Source organism: Tachyglossus aculeatus, chromosome 12, assembly GCF_015852505.1.
Source record: "Tachyglossus aculeatus isolate mTacAcu1 chromosome 12, mTacAcu1.pri, whole genome shotgun sequence".
Lineage (NCBI taxonomy): Eukaryota > Metazoa > Chordata > Mammalia > Monotremata > Tachyglossidae > Tachyglossus > Tachyglossus aculeatus.
In genome coordinates, this window is record NC_052077.1 from 32,015,351 (window position 1) to 32,028,346 (window position 12,996).

General features: G+C 39.9%; 1 protein-coding gene across 2 annotated transcripts in view; it reads right to left on the reverse strand.

Moving 5' to 3' along the window:
- The window catches only part of SPOCK3 (SPARC (osteonectin), cwcv and kazal like domains proteoglycan 3), a 341,328-nt gene that overhangs the window by 85,482 nt on the left and 242,850 nt on the right, over positions 1 to 12,996 (reverse strand). For both annotated transcript variants that reach the window (XM_038755097.1, XM_038755096.1), the window contains one exon: positions 10,336 to 10,459. In XM_038755097.1, the coding sequence (XP_038611025.1) occupies positions 10,336 to 10,459 (124 nt within the window). The remainder of the gene's footprint in view (positions 1 to 10,335; positions 10,460 to 12,996) is intronic.

Here is a 12,996-nt window from a genome sequence, read left to right on the forward strand (position 1 = left end):
GAGGGTATAAACATTCCAGTGTCTTCTACAGTTCTCACTGAATATGTTATCAGGGACAAAGGAGATATACTAAAAATTGTAAATATGGGTTAAGAAGAGCAAATTGAGATTTTAATTTGGAAGCATAATTGACAAGCACTAAAGGGGGAAAACTGATCTGATGTTCTTGTTATCCCTCAAGAATTGTTCATCTCACATCTCTGAAAAGGCCTGAGAGTTTACATTCAGAACCACAAAGCCAGAGAATAGGTGCTTTATGGACAGTTGGCTTTTCAGCCTGTTCCCTCTGGCCTCCAAATCCACCTAAACATTTTGAGAATCCCATTCTCAAAATGAGAAGTTGGCACTTCTGAAGGAGAAATATTTTGGCGAAAATCTGAGGTGCAAATCAGGAAGTACATTCTATGTTTCAGGGACAAGCACAGCCTTTCAAGATTGAAATGCACAGACTTAATAATACCGATCTGTACACCTGATGGCACACAAGAGTAAATATTACCTACTGTGCCAACTATAATGAACAGTGTCTGGGCCTGGGAGAATCTAGTTCAGCTTCTATGTAACCTGGCAAAACCTGAGTGAAAGAAATTTGTGTAATCTCCCACGTGCCTTAGCACGGTGCTTAGCATAAAGACAGTGTTCAATAAATACCAATAATTGAGTTTTTGGCAACAGCAAGAGAGACACATTTGCAAATTTAAATGAAATGTTTAGTTATAAAGAAAGTAATGAAGTTCAGGATTCTAAACAAGATGTGTTAATTTGGAACCAAGTGGCTTTCTACAAAGTTTTAGGTAAGAGTAAGGAAGGAATTAGCACAGCTAGGGGAGATAAACAGCATCTGAAAATATAAGAAAATAGTATTTTAATTGCATATAGAAATTATTAATATCTCTGGAGGATGGTATTGGGATAATTAAATAAGTTGAAGAAAAAACATGGAAAGTTAATTGCATAAAGTAGGTTATTCCCTTAAGAAGAAAACATTTTCAAAAAAGAAGCCTCAGATGTCTGTAATATCTCTGATTATTATAACAAGGAGGGCATTCTTTTCTAAACAGGCACAAAGTAGAGGTGCAATGATAGGGATTGGAGAAGATGAAGATGGAAACTAGAGAACTGATGTATCATGTGGGATGAGTTGAGGTGGTCTATGATGGTATGATAAGACTGGAGATCTGAGTGCTTTGGGAATGTAACTGTGCCCCAATCTCACCTATCTCACCATGGATCCCTTTCCAAGTCCTCCCTCTGGCCTGGACCTCCCCCACCTCCCTATACACCAGACAACCACTCTCTTCATCTTCATAGCCTTACTAAGGACGCATCTCTTCCAGGAGACCTTCCCCAAATAAGCCCTGTTTCCCAATCCTGTCCCCTATCTGCATCATCAGTACACTGGCATCTGTACTCCTCACACTTGTTGGTATTCATCCCACTCTCAGTCCCACGGCACTTCAGTACATATCTATAACATTTATTTATATTAATGTCTGTCTCCCTCTGTAGGCTTTAAACTTATGGGCAGGGAACATATCTATCAATTCCATCATATTGCACTCTACCCCATGTCTAGTACAGTGCTCTGCACACAGTAAACACAATTGATTTACTGACTGAAAGAATCTGAAAGTCAACCAGAGATTAAATGTAATCCAAAACCATTATGAAGAAAGGGGAGTTGGAGGGGAAGGAAAAGCAAGATCAAGTGGGTCAGAATTTGGGCCTGATTATGGAAACTTCTGAAATAAGGGATTAAAAAAGCATTTCAACATCTAGAGAGGAAATAGATGGAAAGGCATGCTGAATGCAGCGAAACTAGAATTGTGATGAGTTCAGAACAAAAAAACTCATGATAGCAGTTGGGATTTAGCCAGCAGTTCGGCAGATTCTAAAGAATTGTGTACAATGAAGTACAGAACCTAAACAATCACATATCTGTAAGGATGGCTGCCCGTGTATACATTTCAATGATTTCAGGAACTGGGCCATCTTGGCCTTAATAGCTGGAAAATTTATCTTGCTTCAGTCTGCCAGGGTAAAGCTGATTTGTTCACCAAAAAGAATATACTATTAGAATATACTCTTCTAGGCTCTATAAAATATGCATGGTGGTCACTGGCACCATTACATTTTTATGCAGTGGCGGCAATAATTTACTTGTGGAAAAAATAAAAGAGAAAGATCAGGGAGCATATCTGGCTTCATTAGCTCCTCTACTGAGATATAAATACATTAAAATATTTTTTCCACTGTGCAAAGCCTCACAGTGAGTAATCACAGTCTGGAGGTGTCAGGTTCTGACCTCTGAAATCATCATCTTCTAAGATCTATGACCCACAGTCCTTGGCAGGCAGCCCTATAACAATTCAGTGATGAATTTTCATCCAGAATGACAGGTCTAAACTGCAGCATCTGGTTCATGTGGAATTCCGGTACAGCTAGCTGAGCGACCTAAGAAACAATTCCAAGAGAGCTGGGGAGGTTCCCTTGATGCCCGAGTGAACGTGCTAAGAGAGAAGATGAGTAAATGCTGAAGAAGTACATGCTAACTACCAAGGGAGAAAAAAGGCGATCAGACCCAGAAAAGAGAACTAGACTGACAAATCAAAAAGACGCAGAGCTTCATAAGGAAGTTCTCAGGACAGTGGACCTCGATCCTCCCTTTTGAAGTGAAGAAATCAAGCATGTCCATGAGGGATGCTTAAAGAAATTAGAGACTATTGGAGGCTTCTGCCAGCACACTAAAAAACAACAGGGAGATGGAGGAATGAAGTCCAGACTGGGAAAGTGAGCTTATACTGTTGCCTTTCTGCTCCCCTTTCAGCCTCTTATGGCTTCAATCAGGGAAAGGAGATGGGAAAAGGAAGGGCCTGTTTTCTCATCCTTCATTTATTACATCGTATTTATTGAGCACTTACTGTGTGCAGAGCATTGTACTAAGCGCTTGAGTAGTAATCCTTGGAGACTATGGGTGAAGGTGGAGGGATCAGTATTATTAAGTCTGTGTGCTTCCATATTGAAATTCTGTTATTATCCCTGAGGCATATAACTTACTTCCTGTTTTGCATCCCATGTTGTCTCTGAAATCTTTTTCCTTTGGTCTTTTGTCTTTCAAAGGTGTCAACATCTCATTTTGAGAGTGGAAGCTATATGGGATGGGAATTTTTAGGTGGAGTTGAGGGGCCAGTGGGGACAGGCTGAAGAGGCAACTGTCCAGAAAGTACCCATTTGGGGGCTTGGAAGCCCTGATTGTAGACTCTCCAGTCTTTTCAGAGATGTGTGATCAACATAATAATAACAATAATAATAATAATGGCATTTATTAAGCACATACTATGTGTAAAGCACTGTTCTAAGCTCTGGGGAGTTTACAAGGTGATCAGGTTGTCCCATGTGGGGTTCACAGTCTTAATCCCCATTTTACAGTTGTGGTACTGAGGCACAGAGAAGTTAAGTGACTTGCCCAAAGTCACACAGCTGACAAGTGGCAGAGCCGGAATTTGAACCGGTGACCTCTGACTCCAAAGCCCGTGCTCTTTCCGCTGAGCCATGCTGCTTCCCAACATCATCCCCAGAAATGGACACATAGGTTGCCTTTTATCTCTTATCTATTCTATCATTTTATACAGATTTGGGGACCTAGTCTAGAGTGTTCTATGTGGTATCAGGTGATTCATTCACACTTTGGTAAGTGAAAATGACTCACTACAGGCTCTTGAAGCTCAACATCGTGTCACTGGAGAGTTACAAAAAAGTAACAGGACACCGAAGTCAAACTAAGAAACTGATGTGACTCCAAGTGACATTTTTTCATTATGAGCACTGTGGGAGATGGGTGGGGTGGGAGAGCTTCTGAATCAGGACAAAGAAAAGCAGAAAAAAAGAGACTTGATCCCCAAAACTATGTATTGGATGGTGATCAATTCTACTTTTTCAATATATATTCCCAAGTTAAGTTCTATCCAGCAGGTGAACTACAAAGAGTTGTATTCCTTTTTTAAATCTTTCAATTTAAAACATTATTTTCAGAGTAGGACAAAAGTATCCAATCAAGCCATTATTATTTTTCCCCAAACAATTCGTATCTCATCATAAAAACTTGAAGCCATCCTAGGTCAGGGGCAAGATAACCGCTGCAGTGAACACTTTCTATTTGTTAGTTTCAACAGCATCCTGTGGACAGTGTAATATGCTACACTGACAATGAAGTTAACACTATTCATTTCATTTTAGGAAATCTACGCATAAGTCATGATGGCAGGCTGCCCCAGCACTTTGACACTGTGCCATTTATAATTGAAAAGTTCTCTGAATATTTAATAATGGTAGTAGCTCTTGTGCTATAACAATCCTTTTCCAGGAAATACACCTGATTTCCATACTTCAGCTTCATCTTCTTAGTTCTCCTTTTCTCTTTTCAAAGGCAAAAAAAAAGGAATCCATGGCTATATATCACCAAGATTTTATCTTCAGAGAATACTTACAAAATATAAATCACTAAGCAATGCTAATAATGGTGTGGAAAATTGGTAATTTTGGAAATAATGGAAAATTATTTAACATCTATTACCATGGGCTCAAAGAGTGTGATTCCACAATTAAGGCTGGGATTCCAGGAAAATTATTCAAGCATGCAACTTATAATCAATCAATTTATGAAGCATCTACTGACACATTGTACTAAATGCTTGGGAGAGTACAACAAAAACAAGTAACATGATCTCTCCCCACAGTGAGTTTACAATCTACTGGCAGACAAAAATGACTTACAGGGAGAGGGAACAGAGGGAAGAGCTAGGGTACTTGTGATTATATCTAGATGAAATGCTATAATAAATAAATGTGCAACCATATTTACATATGTATTATAAGTACTAAGGGTGACTGTTGGGCTGATATGTTTGGAGTATTAATCATGAAAAATTTCCTGGAAGAGATAGGATTTTGAAGTTGGTGCAGAGGAAAAAGGAGAAAGTGAGGAGAGGGAGGAGTAAAGGCAAGCAAATAATTTACCACCATCATCATCAATATCACATCTCTTTAAAGAAGACTTCCCCAACTGAACCTTATTTTGTCCAGCTCCCTCTCCCTTCTGTATCGTCTATACACTTGGATCTTTGACCATTCAGCATTTGATATTCACCCCAACCTCAGCGATAGATTCAGAAATACAGCTGGTAGTAGCCTGACTACGGAAATATAAATAAGTGAATAAATCAGTGTAGCATATGAATCACTAACTAAATAGGTGCTAGGCTTGGGTGGGTATGCATAAGGCAACCAGTGGCTGTTGGGATGGCATCCTGGGGTGGTGGAATTTAATTGGGAGTGGTTTCTGATGGAGATTAGCAGAGATTTGTAATCTGAAAACCTTTAATGAGAGGGGAGGTCCAGACAGTAAGTGGGGATGTGGGGAGAGAGAGAGTTCCATGCAGTAAGTGAAGGCAAGTAATGAGCCAAGGGTTAGAGGAAGGGAAGTTGAAAGAGAGGATAATGAGGATATTAACTCGTGAGGGGTAAGGAGCTCAGGTTGGAGAATCTCAAGTTAAGCAGCACACCTATAATAATAATAATAATGGCATATAATAATAATAATAATAATAATAATAATAATAATAATAATAATGGTATTTATTAAGTGCTTACTATGTGCAAAGCACTGTTCTAAGCGCTGGGAAGGTTACAAGGTGATGAGGTTGTCCCACGGGGGGCTCACAGTTTTAATCCTCATTTTACAGCTGAGGGAACTGAGGCCCAGAGAAGTTGAGTGATTTGGCCAGAGTCACACAGCTGATAATTGGTAGGGCCGGGGTTTGAACCCATGACCTCTGACTCCCAAGCCCGTGCTCTTTCCACTGAGCCACGCTGCACTGGGGAGGTTACAAGGTGATCAGGTTATCCCACTTGGGGTTCACAGTCTTATTCCCCATTTTACAAATGAGGGAACTGAGGCCACAGAGAAGTTAAGTGATTTGCCCAAAGTCACACAGCTAACAAGTGGCGGGAGCCAGATTTGAACCCATGACTTCTGACTCCAAAGCCCATGCTCTTTCCCCTGAGCCACGCTGCTTTTTTCATTCATTCAATTTATTTATTGAGTGCCTACTGTGTGCAGAGCACTGTACTAAGCGCTTCTCTATAAGAGGAAGAGAGTTGATAGAGACATGAAGACAATGGTATATTTTGCTTGGAGTGGAAGTAAATGGGTCCATTTAAAGGTTTTGACGAATGGAGTAGGCAATGTATGTGGGTTACAGTTGATCTGGGCAGCAGAGTGTAATACAGACTGGAGAGGTGGAGGAGGTAAAACATACTGAGAAAGTTCACAATGTGCAAAAAATTCTGGTCACTGCCCTGAGGGCACTCACTCCTTCAGCTCTCTTTCTTACTTATCAACTCTCTTCTACCACAATAACCCAGCTCACACTCTTCCCTCCTCCGAAGTTAACCTTCCCCTGTACCTCATTCTCGACTTTTCCTCTTCTCTGAAATTCCCTTCCACCTTAAATCTTCAAGTCTACCGAACTCCCATCTTCCAAGATCATCCAAAATCTACCTCCTCCAGGATGTATTCCCTGACTGAAACTAATCGGTTCAGATCAATCAATCAATCAATCAATTGTATTTATTGAGCGCTTACTGTGTGCAGGGGAAGACAGAGGACAAAAGCAAACATACTAACAAAATAAAATAGAATAGATATGTACAAGTAAAATAAATAAATAAATAGAGTAATAAATATGTACAAACATATATACATATATACAGGTGCGGTGGGGAAGGGAAGTAGGTAAGATGCTGGGGATGGAGAGGGGGACGAGGGGGAGAGGAAGGAAGGGGCTCAGTCAACAATCCACCAGCTCCCCTTAACATGTAAGTTTATTCACCTCCTTTGAGCAAGTATATGTATTATAGATTCATAGTTATGGTTCCTCTTATCTTTCCACATATATGTTAAGTTTCTCTAGTGTTATTTCTTCGCCAACTATTTGTGAATATCTTATGCCTGTGAGTCTTCCCTGTTAGATTGTTAGGTCCTTATACTCTCCTAAGCAGCCTTGATTATTTAATTCAAAGTATTTAACTCTAATTTCTAGGTGCTAAGTGGATGAAACAGACCAAGATGCCCACATAATGGAGGAGAAACCTTAGAGACAATACTACTCAACTTTCTCCAGATTCTACCATGGAAAAAAGAACTCTCAGAGGATTGGCTATCCCTTCTTCCGACTAAAGACATCTGCTTATCTTCTTCACAGCATGATGTCTGAGGGTGGAGTGTAGTCAGGCTCATGAACTCAGGCTTCACAGAAAGGCCACATATGGGAATCTTCCTGCTTCAAAATAATCTGGGATTAGCACAGCAAATCTTGATATGAAACCAGAGAAGCAGCGTGGCTTAGTGGCAAGATCCTGAGCTTGGGAGTCAGAGGACGTGAGTTTTAATCCCGGCTCTGCCACTTCTCTGCTGTGTGACCTTGGGCAAACCACTTTTTTGGCATTTATTAACTGCTTACTATGTCCAAAGCACTGTTCTAAGCGCTGGGGAGGTTACAAGGTGATCAGGTTGTCCCACAGGGGGCTATAAGTCTTCATCACCATTTTGCAGATGAGGTAACTGAGGCCCAGAGAAGTGAAGTGACTTGCCCAAAGTCACAAAGCTGACACGCGGTGGAGGCAGGATTTGAACCCATGACCTCTGCCTCCAAAGCCCGTGCTCTTTCCACTGAGCCATGCTGCTTCACTTCTCTGTGCCTCAGTTACCTCATCTTTAAATGAGGATGAAGACTTGTGAGCCTCACATGGGACAACCTGATTACCTTGCATCTGTCCTAGCACTTAGAACAGTGCTTGGCCCATAATAAGTGCTTAACAAGTACCACAATAATAATAACTAACATTATTATTATTATTATTATTAGAAGGGCAGGCAGGACTTCAAATTTTTAATTTATCTTATGCCCAACTGAGGGACTATAACATAGGTCTGACAGTCGGGGGATCTGGGATCTTACCCCGGCTTTGCCCCTTGACTGCTCTTGTGATCTTGGGTAAGTCCCTTAACTTCTCTGGGCCTTAGTTTCCTCATCTGTAAAATGGGGAATTAAATACCTGGTCTCCCCCACTTATGGACTGGGAACGCCATGTAGGACAGCAACTCTGTCTGACCTGATTATGTTGTATCTACCCCAGTTCTTAGTGTAGTGCTTGGCCCAGAGAACACTCTTAACAACTTTGCTATTATTATTGATAAAAACAAGACCAATAGAAAACCTATAAGATTTGGTTCTGCCTAACTCCATGCTTTTTCCTCATGGTTTTCTGTCCAAAATATTGTCTTTCAAAGCCAATCACTAGATGGCTTCAGCAGTGTAGACTTTCTCAGATTAGTTTTCCTTCCATTTCTCAAACAGCACTTGAAACACCTCTGTGGTTTTTACAGTTAAGCCCGATGGCAGATATAGCATGGCATTGTTAAATCTGGCTGATAGGAAACCGCAGTAGGCTCAAAGCAAGATTCTCTAGGAAATGCTGTTCTGCTCTGCTTAGTTCTACAACGCTGATGCTGTTTATTGACTTGTGCTCAGAAAATGCAATTTGCACTAGTCATTGACAAATACATCCATGGTAAGAGATGTTAGCTATATTGTGGAGCAATATCCAGTTCCTACTGGAGCTTGACGACGCAATCAAAATAAACTCTGCCTGGAGTAGGAAACAAGGATCTTCATTTTTCATGTCAATTTCAAGAATGATTGCCTCTCAAATAACCTTGAACAGCCTTTATTTTGCTATTTGGGGCACTGCTGAATTTGAATGACTACAGAAAGTATAACACCTTTCAAAAAAGAAAAATGAATTATAATTTCCGGGGAAATCAATCTTTCATTGTTAAAAGTCCCAGAAAATATTTTGTACATGTTACTTCAAAAATTGCAAATATGCACCTATTTTTCATTTGGATCTGTTTATTCCAAACTCTGTCTGCATCCCCAAAGTTACGTTCTTTCTGCCTTAGTTGTACAACCCCAGAGACACAATCAGCAATTTTAATGTACCTGGCCAATGGCCAATGGGGTGGCATTATCCTAGGCAATACAGAAAATTTTTCAAAATTTAAATGAAGTCATTTGAAAGTGCTTAATAAAGAATTCAGGGACACAGTGTTTCTTGGGATATAAGAACATGAAAGAAATACATTGGGAAATTCATATTTAACTGCTGAAAAAAATATGCTATAGGAAGTGAAGGGTATCAATGTGGCCTAGTGAAACTAAGAAGGTCTAGGGATGAAGAGATCAGGATTTAAGTCCCAACACTACACTGCCCTTCTACGTGATCTTGAACAAGTCACTTAACCTCCTGGGACTCTGTTTCCTAATCTTTAAAATAATAATAAAATACATTTGAGTCACATGAGGGATAACCTCGCATATATCCCAGTTCCAAGCACAGAATATAATGCTTTTTTTGTGAACATTTGGAGTCCTTTTACCCACCATTTCCTACCCTGAGTGGGTTTGCAGAGAAATTCAGTGGTGGGCATTTTAGAGAAGGGTTTTTGCAGAGAAACCATCTGCTTCCATTATTTTGAGGCCCAAGGACTACTAATTTTTTTAAAATCTCTTCCCACTGAACTCAGGTAGAATTAAAAAAAAGAACTATTTTATCTAGAAAAATGTAAGTAGACAACTTAAAACACATTGCTTCTCAAAATAGCCAAATATCAGCAAGGATAGATTAAGGTAGCACTCTGCTCAGTGTCTTTGATAAGTGCGATGATACTGTTCTCAGTGTAAAACTTTCAAAATTTTAACTACTAAAATATTGGAAAGATACTATAAATAATTGGATGATGCACCGAATCTTTGGTAAAATAGGAGGTGGTGTTCCACTTCTCTAACTTTACATATTTAATGTTCAGGTTCCTGGCATTTTAAAGTTTGAAATAACGTCAGGACTCAATTTTATCTCTTACAACAGCGACTCTAGTGACAGCTTGGAGATCTCATGTGTCATGCTGAATAATGTCATAGTGTCGCAAGATGTGCATTTTCCTGAATGTCAGCAGCCATGTCTCTTCCATTTTCAGCTTGAGGGTTCTGAGATGTCTTAGGCTTGACCTGCTAAAATTCCTAAAACAACTTCTTGAAAGTACAGGCATTTGTGCCAGGGAACCAGATTCAATTCTGATGATGTTTCAGGGAAAATGTCAGGACTTATATGACTACTAGAGTGAACTAGGGTGTGTATATAGTTGTCTATATTAGGACACTAATTTTCATTCCTTTCAATTATCAATACTCTTGAAAAATAATGCTTTATTCTTACCTGAGAAGAATAGGTATGACCATCCGATCCACACACAGGATTGGTGTAAACTACTGGACACTGCTTGCAGCTGGATGGAATAGGGCCCCGCCACTGCTTTTGGCCTACACCAGCTTCTTTCAAACTGGAAAAGAAGAAAGGCAGAGGAGATTTGACCAGGTTTTAATAGATTACAGATGAATGGAGAGATCTGATATCAACCTATATCAGATCTGAGATCTGATATCAACCTGATATCAACTGAAAATTAGAATGCCTTTTCCTTAGCTTTAAGGCTGTTTCTCTGGCAAGGTGAAGCCGTTGTGAATCAGATAGTTAAGAACTGTATATAGCTTTGCGAGAAGCAGCGTGGCTCAGTGGAAAGAGCACGGGCTTGGGAGTCAAAGATCAAGGGTTCTAATCCTGACTCTGCCACTTGTCTGCTCTGTGACTTTGGGCAAGTCACTTAACTTCTCTAGGCCTCAGTTACTTCATCTGTAAAATGGGGATTAAGACTGTGAGCCCCATGTGGGACAACCTCATTATCTTGTAGTCCCCTCAGCACTTAGAACAGTGCTTGGCACATAGTAAGCGCTTAACAAATGCCATCATTATTTTTATTATTATTTGGGAGCCCCATGCAGCAATCCATTGATCCATCGATGGCATTGAGTGCTTACTATGTGCAGAGCACTGTACTAAGTGCTTGGGAGGGTACAATGTGACAGAATTACTGGACACATTTCCTGCCCATGAATGAATGAATTTACTGTAATGAATTTACAGTCTAGAAGGGGAGGCAGGCATTACTAAAAATAATCATTGGTATTTACTGTGCAGAGGACACTATACTGAGCGCTTGGGAGAATACAACAGAGTTGATAGTAACTTTCCCTGTCCACAAGGAGCTGACAGTCTAGAAGGGGAGACAGACATTAATATAAATAAGTATATCACAGGTACGAACTTAAGTTCTGTAGAGCTGAAGATGACTTAAATAGCCAGTTAAAAGGGTACAGAGTACAGTGAAGGTGTCTTATCCGACTGTATTTACCCCAGGGATTAGTCAATAGTAAGCACTTAACATATACTATTATTGTTATCATCATTATTATTATTGTCCGGGTTTTTCCATTTTTCATTGATAATAACAATAATAACAATGGCATTTGTTAAGTGCTTACTATGTGCCCAGCACTGATGGTTGCTGGACCCATCAGATGCATGAAAAAAAAGTCACCTCACAATTTACCCAAGTAGAAGGAACTAACTCATATTACAAGCTGTGGGACGAGCCCGGAGAAACTACTTTGAATTTTCTCAAGCTCACAGGGTCCAAAACTAATATGGTTTGCCCTGGAGATTGTACCAACCGAAACTTTAATAGTCTCACTTCTACCAGAGAGGACAAATAACAGGTTTAACAACATCAGACACAGCAATGCTAAGACAGAATCTTTTCGAGGCAAACAGAAGGAGAGGTTGAGGCCTCCATTTGGGTGAACAATTCTGGCTGAATTAATTGGATAACTAAGGCTGATTCTGCTTTGACTGTGGCCTGGCTTCAGGGTGCCAGTGATTTGTAATATGCAAGTAATAAGAAGTTAAGAGAGCGACATGAAAATAGTCTAAAAGGTGGTCTTAATTGCAAATTCCTTTTACTGAAGATTAATTTGCAGACTGATCAGGGTTAGTGAAAATGTGTGATAGGCCACATTATAACGTTAAACTTCATTTTTTTTTTAATCTTCTATACTCTTTTGGTACATTAGAGCCTGCAACTGGTGCTCTAAGAATATAGTGGGGATGTGGCTCAGTGGAAAGAGCAAGGGCTTTGGAGTCAGAGGTCATGGGTTTAAATCCCGGCTCCGCCAATTGTCAGCTGTGTGACTTTGGGCAAGTCACGTCTCTGTGCTTCAGTTCCCTCATCTGGGGATTAAGGCTGTAAGCTCCCCGTGGGAAAACCTGATCACCTTGTAACCTCCGCAGTGCTTAGAACAGTGCTTTGCATATAGTAAGCGCTTAATAAATGCCAACATTATCATCTGAGGATCAGTAAATGGTATAGCAAGTCTTTTTCCCTCTAGACTGTAAAGCTCATTGTGGGCAGGGAACACGTTCAACAATTCTGTTTTATTCTCCCATGCACTTCGTACAGTTCTCTGCACATGAAAATCACTCAATAAATACCATTGATTGATTGATGCTTTTAAAGTCATGATCCTGTACACAGATGTAAGTTTTTCCTTCATGATTATAGAGGATTCTTCTACTTATAACATTTCTATCCCCCCGAAAAAAATTGCTTTATTTTCTTTGTTTCAAAAATTCTTGGTCATCTTCATACAATCACCAGAGAATATGTTTTCATTTCAGTTAATGAGTGGTAAGTATAGAGTGCTTACTGTGTGCAGAACACTGTACAAAGTACCTGGGAGAGTAAAACATACAAAAATACATTCTTCTCTTGGAATAACTCCTGACAGATATGCATCCAGAAAAGAAAAAAGAAATCCTGTACCTCTTAAGAATTAATCTATTGTTCAAAGAAGAGAGAGAAGAGAGAAGCACCACCTGCCAAAGACCTAGAAGTTTTTTTTCCTGCACGAAATCAATGTTATGGCTTTGTACTGATACTATATCACAGTTAAATCCCTTATTTACCAGGCAAAAGGAGAAAAA